The 13,458-nt window shown below is 49.0% G+C and overlaps 5 protein-coding genes across 5 annotated transcripts; 3 read left to right on the top strand and 2 right to left on the bottom strand.

Moving 5' to 3' along the window:
• Positions 1-826: 826 nt before the first annotated feature.
• PENARI_c001G10137 (uncharacterized protein) lies at positions 827-1,903 on the top strand (the record flags this gene model as incomplete). The annotated part of the gene is made up of 1 exon (XM_022626926.1): positions 827-1,903. The coding sequence occupies one exon, from the start codon at positions 827-829 to the stop codon at positions 1,901-1,903; it is 1,077 nt and encodes a 358-aa protein (XP_022493133.1).
• A 538-nt stretch (positions 1,904-2,441) lies between these two features.
• On the bottom strand, positions 2,442-4,467 carry PENARI_c001G07469 (uncharacterized protein; the record flags this gene model as incomplete). The annotated part of the gene is made up of 2 exons (XM_022626717.1): positions 2,442-4,390; positions 4,449-4,467. 2 exons carry the CDS (start codon positions 4,465-4,467, stop codon positions 2,442-2,444), a joined length of 1,968 nt encoding a protein of 655 aa, XP_022493577.1.
• A 1,759-nt stretch (positions 4,468-6,226) lies between these two features.
• On the bottom strand, positions 6,227-7,607 carry PENARI_c001G01222 (uncharacterized protein; the record flags this gene model as incomplete). The annotated part of the gene is made up of 3 exons (XM_022626219.1): positions 6,227-6,959; positions 7,021-7,484; positions 7,575-7,607. The coding sequence occupies 3 exons, from the start codon at positions 7,605-7,607 to the stop codon at positions 6,227-6,229; spliced, it is 1,230 nt and encodes a 409-aa protein (XP_022494028.1).
• A 546-nt stretch (positions 7,608-8,153) lies between these two features.
• Positions 8,154-11,459, top strand: PENARI_c001G06112 (putative ATP-dependent permease ADP1; the record flags this gene model as incomplete). The annotated part of the gene is made up of 2 exons (XM_022626616.1): positions 8,154-11,168; positions 11,223-11,459. 2 exons carry the CDS (start codon positions 8,154-8,156, stop codon positions 11,457-11,459), a joined length of 3,252 nt encoding a protein of 1,083 aa, XP_022493721.1.
• A 749-nt stretch (positions 11,460-12,208) lies between these two features.
• PENARI_c001G11643 (cornichon family protein) lies at positions 12,209-12,848 on the top strand (the record flags this gene model as incomplete). Its single annotated transcript, XM_022627041.1, has 4 exons — positions 12,209-12,309; positions 12,396-12,551; positions 12,631-12,697; positions 12,756-12,848. The coding sequence occupies 4 exons, from the start codon at positions 12,209-12,211 to the stop codon at positions 12,846-12,848; spliced, it is 417 nt and encodes a 138-aa protein (XP_022493244.1).
• Positions 12,849-13,458: the final 610 nt, after the last annotated feature.

The following is a 13,458-nucleotide window of genomic DNA, read 5'->3' as shown; positions in this document are numbered from 1 at the left end:
TGTGGCTCATGCGCGGCCAGTATTCGGGTGGGTGTCGCCCGGGTGAGAAATGGGTGAGCGCCGCTTTAGCGTCGCGCGACCTGGGGTGAGAGGGGTGAGTGCGCTATAGAAATGGTGAGTGCGCTATTTGAGAATCACCAGGCAGCACAGTAACCCATACTCTGCGTTTCACCCGATTTAACTATCAGCCACACGCTAAAGGAGCCTCTTGTTAGTTTCCTTTTTATTTTATTTTATTTTATTTTATACTTTTTTTGAGGGAGAGTTTAGCGCCCTTGCCCTCCTATTAGCCCCGTCACATCAGCCCTGAACTGCAAGCTGCTCCCGACGCGTGAAATCAGCCACACGAGTCTGCCTCGTGCCTCCCAACAGATACAATAGACTTCGGCCGTGATCGTAGGGTCACTGAACTATTAATCGTGCAGATGACTGCCTATGACAGAATTAACTTAATAGATAACCAACTGTTGCCTTCATGAGCTGAGTCTCATTGGTCTCCCAACACCGTTGTTGGTTCATTCACCACAGAGCATGTTTCGTATATTTTGGCACTGCTTGTACCTTTCGACCATGGAGGCTCAGCCTCCAGATTGACTGCGCTTTGCTTAGACACCCAAACGTCTGGAAGCTGGCAAGTCCGAGATACCAACACTGAAATGATTGAACAGCCGTTATATATTAGATTACAATAAGACTATAAGACGCATCTCGCGTCCCGTTTTTCTCTTTCCCCAGCTGACTTTCCTAACAATTTCTGAACCTCTAAGCCTCTATATTTCACGCGTCTCGTTTTTCACCGAGTGATAACTTTGAACATCCAGTCAATATGATCAACGATACAGAAGAGGGTCTCAGCGGCGACTTCAATAGCTTGATGTTGCAAGAGAACCCAAGTGAATCAGGAAGACCTACTAGCAGCCAACCGGGCCCTTCCCTCAAAGTTTCACCATCCATACAATGCCCACTAGACCAGCTTTTCAAAAGGTCACTTCAGCCTAACCTCAACTCCCAGCGGGCCCTCGATCGTATCGATCCATCTCATCCATTCTTCACCAAAGTCGAAAGCATCTGCCAGGAAAATGAATGGCCAGAACACCGATTTAAAAACTTTCGAAGACTGATATGCGGCGTTCGAAATTTCCCGTGTATCTTGCTCCAGAATCCAAAGAATGACCATCTTGAATACAATGAGATGGTCAGGAAAACGAAAACCCTACGTTGGATTCAAGCCACCCTCAATGAAATCGGACTTGAACTAGACGACATCATAATCATCGATCTATTCCCTCTGTTGACCGACGAATGGCTAGATCAGCACCCCAACGAGCGAGCAAAATATATCAAAGATATGTTCCAGCTGACACTTGATTTTATTCAAGAGTTCAAACCGCCTATAATTCTCTCTTGTCAATGCTGGAAACCTACCAAGAAAGTACGCTGGGGTCAGTTCGAACACAATGATACTCAGAAGCTACGCTCATCGATGGACGGTGCTAAGTTGCAAAGTGTATCTGGAGCTTACTTTGGAGCCCATTTCACATATGTCGTTCAAGGGTTTCATCCCGCCAAGTGGGGCTGGGTTAAAGAAAAAGAGAGAATCGGGTTGCAGATCACTCTGCGTCAGATAATTCATTCGTTATTCAACCCATGTGCGACCTGGCAGATGGACTACAAACAGGCTTTAGAGATAAAGCACACGGACAAGATACACTCTATCAAAATGTTGATATACACTCTTCGTCAAAGGGAGACTGAGTATGAAAACATCCGCGAGGAAGGGCTTGCACTTGGTATGTTTAAGAATCACCAGGGCTCAACAAGTCCCGAAGCATGGGTTGCTTTGAAGAATGCACTTGATGCGATCATTGGGAACATTTCTCGCAATTCCAAGGAGCCTTTCTGAGTACAAATACTTGCCTGGCTAACGGTGTTGTGGCATTATTTACCGCGGATGTATGATGCTACTATATTTGGCTATTCGCTCATAATTTGAATCTTGTTGTGATCCTTCATGTTTAGTATTTCAAGGGAGTGGTAGAACAAGGTCACGACAGCGGCAAATTCCTCGCGGTCGTAGGCCATCTTGAATGTCTGCTCCAAGGGCTGTTATTCCGATTTAGAAGTGCTATGAGTGGGTGAATGGGTGAATGGGATCGAAAATCAAGTAGAAGTGGAACTAGCGACGCATTCTAAATGATAGAGTTTAAGTTAACCCCAAGGCGCTAGCCCCGATCGCGGTGATGGGCCAGTGCAGTGCCGTGGATTATTGTCTTACATAAAACTTTATTTAGACTAAACCAACGACAACAAAGAGGCGTGTACAAATTGATGAATTGAGGGCTGTCGAGGGTATCTAGGAGGTAAAGGCAAATATACGATGTGCTCTAGGAATGATGAAACGGAGATGAGAAAGAGGAACAAGTCAAGAAAAACCAGGAGAATCAAAGTCGAACTTGGCCACCATTCATGCGGTCCCAGTCCCTCTGTCCAAAGGGAACATAGGTGTCACCTTGAAGCCAATAGATCAGGTCCTTCTTCGAGACAAGGGTTGGATCCACACCTTCAGTCCGCAGGACGTGTTTCTGCTGCTTGTTGTTGCCAGTTGACTGCATCTCAGGTGTGACACGCAGGAACAAGGGAGCCGCGAATCGAGGTAGGTTCTTGAGGGCATGAGCAGCCAAGCTGGCGAGTACCTCGCTTGATGGCTCAAGTGCAGGATCAGAGAGATTGCCGCTAGCCATTTGTTGCTTGAATACTATGGCTGCACATCCGGCACGGCCATCGTGGTTTGGAAGTGCTACACCATAGACGTTGGCTTCGTACACTTCGGGATGGACACCTAAGACCTCTGAGACCTCGCCAGTAGACACATTCTCGCTCTTCCATCGGAATGTATCACCCAGTCTGTCAGAGAAGAACCAACGGCCATCTCTATCCCATCGAACCATGTCACCGCTTCGGAAGTAGGCATCGCCCTTCTTGATCACATCACGGATTATCTTACTTTCTGTGGCCTTCTTGTTTCCAAAGTAGCCCTGGAAAGCTGCGGTGGGATCTTTTGCATCGATTGCGAATAGCAACTCGCCAGGGTCACCTCGTGGGACCCTCTTGCAGAGACCAGTCTTCGGGTCACGCCAAGGCTCCTGGGTCTCATGATCAACATCCACAATGGCAGTTGAACGGCCGAAAACGATGTTTCCGATGGCGCCGTTTCGGCCGATGGCGCCTGCGGAGAAATCGTTGGACGAGATGTTCCATGAACCCGCAGTGCCTTCCGTAGCTGCATAGAACTCGGCGATGGTAGGGACGTTGAAGCGCTCTTTGAAGCGGTTCCAGATGTCAGGGCGCAAACCATTTCCAAATGCTAACCGGATATTGTGTTTCTTGTCAAGGTCCTCGCCAGTGACCGGATCTATTTCAGGGGCCACGCCCAAGAGATAACGTAGTGTTTCGCCCACATATTGAATGATTGTGGCGTCATTCTCACGGGCCTCCTTCATGAAGTTACGCGCTGAGAACCGGCGACCAAGGATCAGAGTCGATCCACTCATCAAGCAAGTAACGAAACCAAGCACCGCAGCAGAACTATGGTAGAGAGGCATGCATGTGAAGAACTTGTCCGAAGGGGTTACACCCATCCAACTTGTGATGAATCCACTGCCAGACCAGCACTTCTTCCAACTGACAATGGCGGGTTTCGGAAGTCCAGTGGTGCCACTCGTGTAGATCAACATAGCCATGTCGCGGGGAGTCAAACCGTTGCGCACCTTGTCATCTTCCCGGGTAACTTCCAATGACATTATTTGTGCTTCTAGCTCTGGGGTGTGGAATACGATTTCGACCGAGCTCTTGTCGTCCCGGAAGCCCGGTGAAGTCAAAACCTTCTGCTGCTCAGCCGGGAAGCAATGACTAACATCCGGATCAACGATCAGGAGCTTTGCGGTGGATACCCGTATCGAGTGGGTGAGCGGCTTGCCAGCCAGGTTATAGTTGATGAGCGCTGGAACTGCCCCAATGCTCCAAAGTCCAAGCAACATGAAGAGGAATGTGGACGAGTTCATGAAGTCGATAGCGACAATGTCCTTGCCCTTAACGCCATGGATCTTCTTGAACCAGGATCCGTAACGCAGCGCCATAAGATATGTCTCGTGGAAAGTCCATGTTTTTCCATTGTAGACAATAAAAGGGCTATTGGCAGTTGCGGGGGCAAGCGCATAGGCTTCCAATGTGTAGAAGAGGTTCAGGCGGTCCCCACGTTCAGCAAAGCGTAGCTTCATGCTCATCTTGAAAAGCGATCTAATCATATTGATATCGTAGGAGAGTGAAAACTTTGCATTCAAATATGCCAGCGTTGTCGCCACGGCAGGCAGGGCAAGACCCAAGGGAATGTCTGCGCATAAGTGTAGCTTGTTAGCGGGTACTGTGTTACCAAACAAGCCGTAACTCACCGGGAAGCGAAGGCAACATTGTGAATGGTGCCTAGGATGGGACTTAGAGAAGGAGACTACGATGAGTGGTAGAGGGGTAGAGAGAACTCGTAGGCGAAGTCGCGGGTCCCAGTCTGAGATGTGGCGTACGCGTGGCTAGGGAAAGGAGCGCTGTGTCGGTGTTTTTCGCTTGACACCTTTGAGGGCCAAAAAAGTCCATTAGAGGCACAAACTAAGTGGACACCTCGGGACGCAGGGAGGAGAGAGAGGTTATAAAGGTGAGCTGGGTTAGATTGGGAAGTTGCCTCGGCACGGCACCGATGACATAACTCGGCATATTTAGTGCACGTTCTATGAATTCTATGCATTCAAGCCAACGTTACGCTTTTAGCTTGGGGGTTTTTTTTATGCCCTCGAGAGAAGCGACGTCTTTCTTCACTTTACACGATTTCACCATATTCAGGGTACCTAACATTGAAGCCTTACCTCAGGAATGCATCACTCAACTTCCAAAGGGCTGGTTGGAACCCTATGCCCAATTCAGCCAGTTTTAGTCCTATACGTCCCTAATTTTGATCATATATTGAGTCCATTTCCTATCCGCCAAGAGGATGTGATGTATAAATCTATGAAGTGGATCCCAATGAGCTTGTTGATCATACGTCATCGCCTAAGCTCTATCGAACACTTTGGTACCTCTCCTTTTATTTCCCTTTGATCTCCATTTTGAACCCTGCATAACTCGCCCCCACAATGCCGGACCTAAGCTCTGAAGAAGAATCTCGACTTCAGAATGCTATAATTCCATCATCGGGCTGGCGATACAAGGCGCAAATTGGCAAAGGAATTCAAGGTTTGTGACGTCGCCTTGGGTCGAAGATTCAAGGGCCACGGACCTCGACATGGCCGCTCCGGCACCAACAATAAATTAAACATATACCAGGAAAGTGCCTTATGTAGTTTAATCCGTGTTGAAGATGCATTTATGGCGACGCCGACCGTACAAGAAGTTCAAGGTGCTGCGAATGGAGTAATTTGTCATTGCTCAGAACGGCCTCGTGCACCCCTGCATAAAATCTGGGCGTATGGCTTCTTTAAGCGCGATCCAGAGCTTCCAGGAAACAGGAGCAGAAAGCGCCGCGGGTTCCAAGCCAAGTTGAGCAGGCTACATTTGCTCAAAAGCTCGAGGATGATATTGCCAAAGTTGGAGAGCAGATGGCACATATTCTCCGGACCTGGAAGATCCCTGCCGAAGGGCTGCGGTTTTCAAGGTTCATAACGAATCCACCGCCGTGTTAAGATGCTCTGCCCGTTGTCTTGCCTTCCTACGGCCCCTTCTTCCTATGACCCCGATAGAATTGTCCCACACCGCAACAGTGCCAATCGGACAACCCTACAACCCAGAAACAAATAAATACGGGTAGTAAACCACTTTCCACGCTTAAAGCCATCCCAAATATTGAGAACTGGGAGAGAGGGGCGAGAGCAAGGACCGATAAACAGGAAAAACCGCACCCAGGTAAGTCCAGGGTTGGGGCCATGATACCACCGAATTTGGAGAGAGCTCTGTGGGCTCATTTGTATCCACGATGAAATCTTAGACCCGACCACACCAGGAAGCAGCTTCACTTGATGAAATAGTTTGGGTTGTGGGTGAGAAAAGCAGGTTTTAAACCTGGATGCGAGTCATGTTCATAGAGAATGCCTTGACTGATCGAGTTAAGTGCATTGCAGTATAGTATATGGAGGAATGCATTATGATGTGAGTCTCTTTACACGGCGCGTCATTGTGTAGGGCATCATCTCAGGGCTAACTTCTTCACTACCGGAACCTCCTCATATCCATCCTCCATAAACACGCGCAATGCCTCCAAGCCCTTTTCCAAAACTTCTGTTTCAGGAACAAACCCAATACGAACATAGCCCTTGAAATCTTCTCTGCCACCAAAGCAAAGGCTTCCGGGCACGAGCATCACACCGGTTTGTTCCAGTACCATCTCGCAGAAAGCAACATCATCTACAGGCTTTCCCATTTTGTTGAAGCGCACAAATGCAGTGGTTCCTGCCTGTGGCTTGACCCAATCACAAGCCCACCGATGGTCTTCAATAAACTTCTCCAAGATCGCAAGATTGGTTCGGGCCAAGTCGATATTTCGCTTCAAAAGATTGTGAATGCAATCTGGTGATAGTGCGAAACTGGCAATCGCGTCGTCAATCTGACCGACTGAGATAGTCGTGTAATCGCGTGAATCAGCACAGTTTTCAATAATCGACCTATCGCGCGAGGCAATCCAGCCAACCCGCAACCCCGCCAGGCTGTAGGCTTTGGAAACCGATCCTGTCACCACTGTGCGTTCGTATCCGAGCGAGATAAGAGAAGGCGGGAACTTAGAGTCCATGGGAGTAATTCCGTGAAAGACTGGACGATACACTTCGTCGGCATGAATTATGATAGACTTCTCACGCGCGATATCTACCAATTGCTCGAGAGTCTCGCGTGGGATGATGGCCCCAGTTGGGTTTTGCGGGTTGCTATGAAAAAAATTATTGTTAGCTAGACATATGATATGGACTGTGCGAGAGGATATCATACTTGATAATAATCAGCTTAGTGTTGGGACGAATAAGGCTTTTCAGCTCTTCGAGATCCAATTGCCACCCATCGGCCTCTTTGGACTTCCACAAACTGACCTCTGCTCCCAATGATGCAGGCACAGAGTAGAGTTGTTGATATGTTGGGTAATGGCAGATTACATGGTCACCTGGGCCAATTAATGTATACAGCAACAAGAAGTTTGCTTGGATTGCGCCAGCAGTTATCAAGACGTTATCCTTTGGTAACTGGGCGGGTGTCTTCGCGGAATACAGATTGGCAAGAGTGGTGCGCAGCTTATCTGAACCACGGATTGCTCCATATGTGAGTTTGGTAGATTGAAGCTCGGTCAAAGGGTTGGACTCCTTGTCCTCGGACAACGCGCGGAGATCGTCGACGGAGATGGATGCACAACAGGTCTCGGCGGCGTTATACTTGGCAATGGTCTCATACTTGTCCATCCACTGTACTCTGGTCAACAATTGTCACTTTTCTCACATCACAGTGAGAAACAGAGGAGTGCCACCGAATAATCGAGTAATGCGGGGAGGTACCTGTTCAACTGCGAAGGCCTCGATTTTGACCATGGTGGCGTCTGGTCGTGGGTACACTGAGATTCAGGGGATATGATCAAAGAGCTTCCAGGCTCAAAGCTGTCCAGACTTATCCTAAGACTTTTGTCTCGCTTGTCCGGGTTGGTGTGTACTGGGACCAATTCTATGGTAGCTTCTCCGAGCATCACGTGTTCCCCGCATTGAGGCCAAGATAGTGTTAGCTATGACTACGAATAAGGACACAGATGTGAGAAAGACCATAAAACTTCTGTTAATTAGCAACATAATAAGACATCCCCTTCATAATCACAGGGTTAATCGTGCATAAGAGTGTCACCTAAGTCGCGGGTTCCTGGCGTCCATGCAGCCCAGCCTCTCTCCGCCCGCGTCATCGTTGGGGCCAATCTCACCTCTCCACTCCGCCTCCGACCTTCAACCATACTTGTACTTCTTTACACCTCACCTTTATGGATGTCCGTGTCTGATAGCTTATTCTGATCTATTCGGTGATCAGCTTCCGCGTTCCTTTTTCTGGTTGCTGGTATCGCGCATCAGGGCTGCCTCCATCCTTTCCCCAAGATGCGCTTGACCCGCGCACTGCCCTTTACCCTCGTCACTTTGACTCCTCTATTGGCATCGGCTGCAGAATGGAGCGGAGTCTCCGACTTTAGCTTGGTCCCTCGATACGATTCCCTCGGCGATACACCACCCGGGTGCCCCGAGTGCCCAGCTTGCTTCAACTGCCAGCTCAACAACGACAACTGTACGCACTTTGCGGAGTGCAACAGCTTCAACGGAAAATGTTCCTGTCCTCCTGGATTTGGAGGGGATGACTGCTCGGTTCCTCTGTGTGGTTCGCTGGCCGACGACGACAACCGACCGCAACGTACTACCGACACCTGCCAGTGCAAGCCTGGCTGGAAGGGCATCAACTGCAATGTTTGCGACTCTGATTATGCATGCAATGCTATGATGCCCGACCGTGAAGGAGGTGTGTGTTACAAACAAGGTGTCACGGTCAAGGAGAACTTCCAGATGTGTGATGTGACCAATCATATGATCTTGAAGCAACTCGATGGCCGCAAACCGCAAGTGACATTCGGCTGCAAAGACGAGGATAAAACCTGTAGCTTCCAGTTCTGGGTCGATCAGAAAGAGTCATTCTACTGCGGTCTGGACACTTGCAAGTGGAGCATGGAATCGGACTACAACTCCAATACCACTCACTATGAGTGCGAGCATCTCCAATGTTCGTGTATTCCCGGCCGTTTCCTCTGCGGTGAGAATGGATCTATCAACCTTGGAGACTTCCTGGATCAGTTGATCAAGGGCCCAGCCACCTTCGAGACCACATCGACTCCCCAGGGTACGAAGAGTGTTTTCTCGGAACCGCAGATGAACGGTTTGATTGCTGGTGTCTTTGGTGATCCCAGTATTTTCCTCTCTTGTGACTCCGGAGAATGCATGTACAAGACCGGTGTACCTGGGTACACCCGTCCCGTGAAGAAAATCAACACCCCACTCATTGCTGGTGTGATTGCAGGGTGCTCCCTATTTGTTGTTGCTGTCATTCTACTGGTGTGGTATCTGTCCCGGCGCGCGGCGCGCCGTAGCTACCTTCGCCTGTCTCTCTCTGATGACTCTGATGACGAAGCTGCCAAGCTCCTGGCGGATTACCGACCCGCGGCCTTGTATTGGGACAATGTGTCCTATATCCTCAACGGAAAGGAGATTCTCTCAGGTATTCAAGGTGCATCCACACCAGGTCAGATAACCGCTATTATGGGAGCATCTGGTGCTGGAAAGACCTCGTTTCTTGATATCCTGGCCCGAAAGAACAAACGGGGAACAGTACAAGGAGATTTCTATGTCAACGGCGAGATAATTGGTGACAGCGACTTCAAAAGTATGGTGGGCTTTGTCGATCAAGAAGACACAATGCTTCCCACTTTGACAGTCCATGAAACCATCTTGACTAGCGCTTTACTCAGACTGCCACGGGACATGAGCCGAGCAGCCAAGGAGCAAAGAGTGTTGGAAGTTGAAAAGCAGCTGGGTATTTACCATATCAAGGATCAACTGATTGGCTCGGAAGAAGGCAAAGGTCGTGGCATCTCTGGTGGAGAGAAGCGCCGCGTTGGCATCGCTTGTGAACTGGTTACTAGTCCCAGTATCCTCTTCTTGGATGAACCCACCAGTGGACTGGATGCATACAACGCTTTCAACGTGGTCGAATGTCTGGTGACCCTGGCGAAGACCTACAATCGCACTGTCATCTTCACTATCCACCAGCCGCGCTCGAACATCGTTGCTCTCTTCGATCGACTCATTCTGCTTGCCGAGGGACGTACTGTCTACTCTGGTCCTTTTTCTTCTTGTCAGCAATACTTTGACCAAGTGGGTTATTCGTGTCCGCCAGGATTCAATATTGCAGATTACCTAGTCGACCTTACTATGCATGCTAGCGTTGCGCATTCATACACGGATGAAGTAGCATCTGTGAGTGGACGTTCTGGTCCCCCAAAGACTGCATCTAGTAGCCTGAGGGCAGTCAAATCCGTTGCCAGTGCTTCGAATGTGAGCATGGATGACACGAGTGACTCAACGAGCCGGAGACCCAAGAACAATCGACGGGTGTCTCTAAAACAACAACAAGATCGCCAACTTTACTCTCGAAAGCAGAATAATGAACGCCCAATGACGCCAAAGACGGATGATGAGAGTGCTACATTAGACGTGGCTGAGAATAACCAACAATGGCATCGTCTTTCCCGGCAACAGGGCAACGTTCCACCTCAGATCCTTGATGATCCAGATCAGCTACCTCCTCCGGCTCCCGGCCAAAGTGATCTTGACATTCTGGTTGCCAGTTACGCCGACTCTGACGTTTGTCATTTCGTGCACGACGAAATTTTGTCTGCCGTTCAGAACGCCCAGGCTGCCAACGGCTCGACGAGTACACCCCTGTTGTCAGAATCCAAGGGTTATGCCCGAGTTGGACTGATCCGGCAGTTTATGATCCTGTCTCAGCGAACATGGCGTAATCTATACCGAAACCCGATGTTGATGCTCACTCACTACGCAATTGCAATCCTACTTGCAGTTCTATCTGGATACCTATTCTATGGCCTCACCGATGACATCTCGGGCTTCCAGAATCGTCTCGGTCTCTTCTTCTTCATCTTGGCCTTGTTTGGTTTCAGCACTCTGACCAGTCTCAATGTGTTCTCCTCGGAGAGGCTTTTGTTCGTGCGCGAGCGGGCCAATGGTTACTATCATCCGATCACCTACTTTGCGGCCAAGGTTGTATTTGATATCGTTCCTCTGAGGTTGATCCCTCCCATCATCATGGGCATCATCGTCTACCCTATGACAGGCTTGATTCCGGCATGGCCCGCGTTCTTCCACTTCTTGCTTGTCTTGGTCCTTTTCAATCTTGCCGCGGCCAACATTTGTCTCTTCATTGGTATTATTTTCCGGGATGGTGGAGTTGCCAACCTCATCGGCAGTCTGGTCATGCTTTTCAGCTTGCTTTTCGCCGGTCTCCTGCTGAATCACGATGCAATCCCCAAATCAGCATTGTGGCTGCAAACTGTAAGCCTTCAAACACCTTGGAAGTCGAGTTCCTGTTACTAATGATCCCAACAGCTATCCATTTTCCATTATGGTTTTGAGGCCTTGATCGTCAACGAAGTGACGTTCCTCACTCTTATTGATCACAAGTACGGTTTGGATATCGAAGTCCCTGGAGCATCGATTTTGAGTGCCTTTGGATTTGATACACAAGCCTACTGGAGCGATGTCATCGGACTCGCTGTGATATCTGGCGCCTTTATCATCATCGCGTACAGTGCGATGCACTTCCTACTCGTCGAGAAGCGGTAATCATTTGCTTGTTTTGTTTCATTTGATATTCTTAAGTATGTTTCTTGTGATGTATCAATGTTCTGCATCGTGTTCTATTCTTTAGATCGTTGGAGACTAATCCTTCAGAGGTACATGAGACCCTGTATATTATGACCCATAACGTTGTCATTTTGTATATAGACACTGGATAGTCTTCATTCTTATCTCTATTCAAAAGTGTAGATGGTAATTAAGTAGATGTAACATGCACGTGTTCGACGTCATCTCTCGGCTTGCAAAGCTTGTTCTCATTCCTCCCTCGATTCACGACTCGAAGATATTCTCATCATTATTGGCAAATTATTTCAGCTTGACTGTCTTCAAGCTTTAATTTCCCTCTTATCAAGTACGTTGCCAGCCCCGTTTGCGGGTGACGCTAATGGGCCACTTCCCACCGCCCGTTCAGGCTCGAGCGCAGTTCGCTAATCCCAACTTCCTCCAGCTTCGATCCACCGTCTCCTCCTCATACTGTCAGGTTCTTTTCCCTTTATCTGCTGTCTTGACTATCCAGTAGGATATTATTCGTGAGTGAACTCTAATCTCCCAGGACTTTGACTCTGTGCGATTCCTCCGCCTTCCTTGGGCACCCCACAAACATCTCCAATTCCGGCCTCTGCGAACCGCACCTCCACCCAACCACTCTCGTCGGCACTTTACTCATCTCCTCTATTTATCTAGCAATTGACTCCTCTTCATTCTCTTCGAAGAACGTGCAACTCGCGCCCAACATGTCCGGCGAAGCGTGGCTCTACCTGTTGTCGGTGTTGATCAACGCCGTCAACCTCTTCCTCCAGGTGTTCTTCACGATTATGTACAGTGACCTCGAATGGTGAGTCTCTCCAGCTTCTTTTCCTTGGATTCCATCTTGGTCCACGTCAAATGCGAAATCTAAGCTGACACTTCCCCTTTTACCAGCGACTACATCAACCCCATCGACCTCTGCAACCGCCTCAATGCCTATATCATCCCCGAAGCCGCTGTCCACGCTTTCCTGACCTTCCTCTTCGTTATTAACGGGTACTGGCTCGCCATCGTGCTGAACCTGCCCCTCGTGGCGTTCAACGCGAAGAAGTACGTTGGAAGCTCTCACGGGTCGCAAGCCCCTCTCACCCCGAGTCCGAGCCTAACCCGAGTCTCTTTCGAATTATAGGATCTACGATAACCAGCACCTCCTAGATGCGACCGAGATTTTCCGCAAGCTGAATGTGCACAAGAAGGTCGGTTTTCTTGGTTGACGATCTGCCGTGCAATGACTGACTCAAACTCGTATTTTAGGAATCGTTCATCAAGCTTGGCTTCCACCTCCTGATGTTCTTCTTCTACCTCTACAGCATGATCGTTGCCCTGATCCGCGATGAGGGTCACTGACTTCGTGAAAAGACCGAACACGCGATGCGCCATGGTCGTCCCGGCTAGAAGGGCCGCCTGTTGATGGACTGCTGTCATGGAATCTTGAATCGGTGCTCCCTGAATGTTATCTTCGGCTTGGTATCGCATTCAAATGCCCGGCGGCCTCATTACAGCGACGACACCATATAGCTTGGTATATCACGGCCATTTTCTTGTCTTTCGAGCTGTCATGATTAGGGATGAGCAACGATTTCTTTCAGTCTTGAGATAGAATGCGATGGGGTGCAGTGGTGAGAAGTAATAGGCATTTCGCTTGAAGTGTCTTGGGCCGGAGAGGTGTGCTGGGTTGATTTGGACTATTATCGACTCGCAGTGGTACATGTGACCTCTTCTGCCATTTGCTTTTGTCTTTGACTCTTTTCCTGTGTTGATCTAGCCAGTTTTTCGGCCTGTGAATTGTATATACCTCCTATGCGGTTGGCAATGAAGAGCGTACGATACCCAAGGTTCTCCACTTGTTTTATCCTAGGTTTAAAGATAGATTTTACAAATGCAGTGCACAATTTGCAGATATTGTCGCGATTTAGGAGCTATAGACCAGTTAAGGCACCATCGGGATAAGGTTGAT

Source organism: Penicillium arizonense, assembly GCF_001773325.1.
Source record: "Penicillium arizonense strain CBS 141311 chromosome Unknown PENARI_contig001, whole genome shotgun sequence".
Classification (NCBI taxonomy): Eukaryota; Fungi; Ascomycota; class Eurotiomycetes; order Eurotiales; family Aspergillaceae; genus Penicillium; species Penicillium arizonense.
This window is presented reverse-complemented; position numbering and strand designations above follow the sequence as displayed.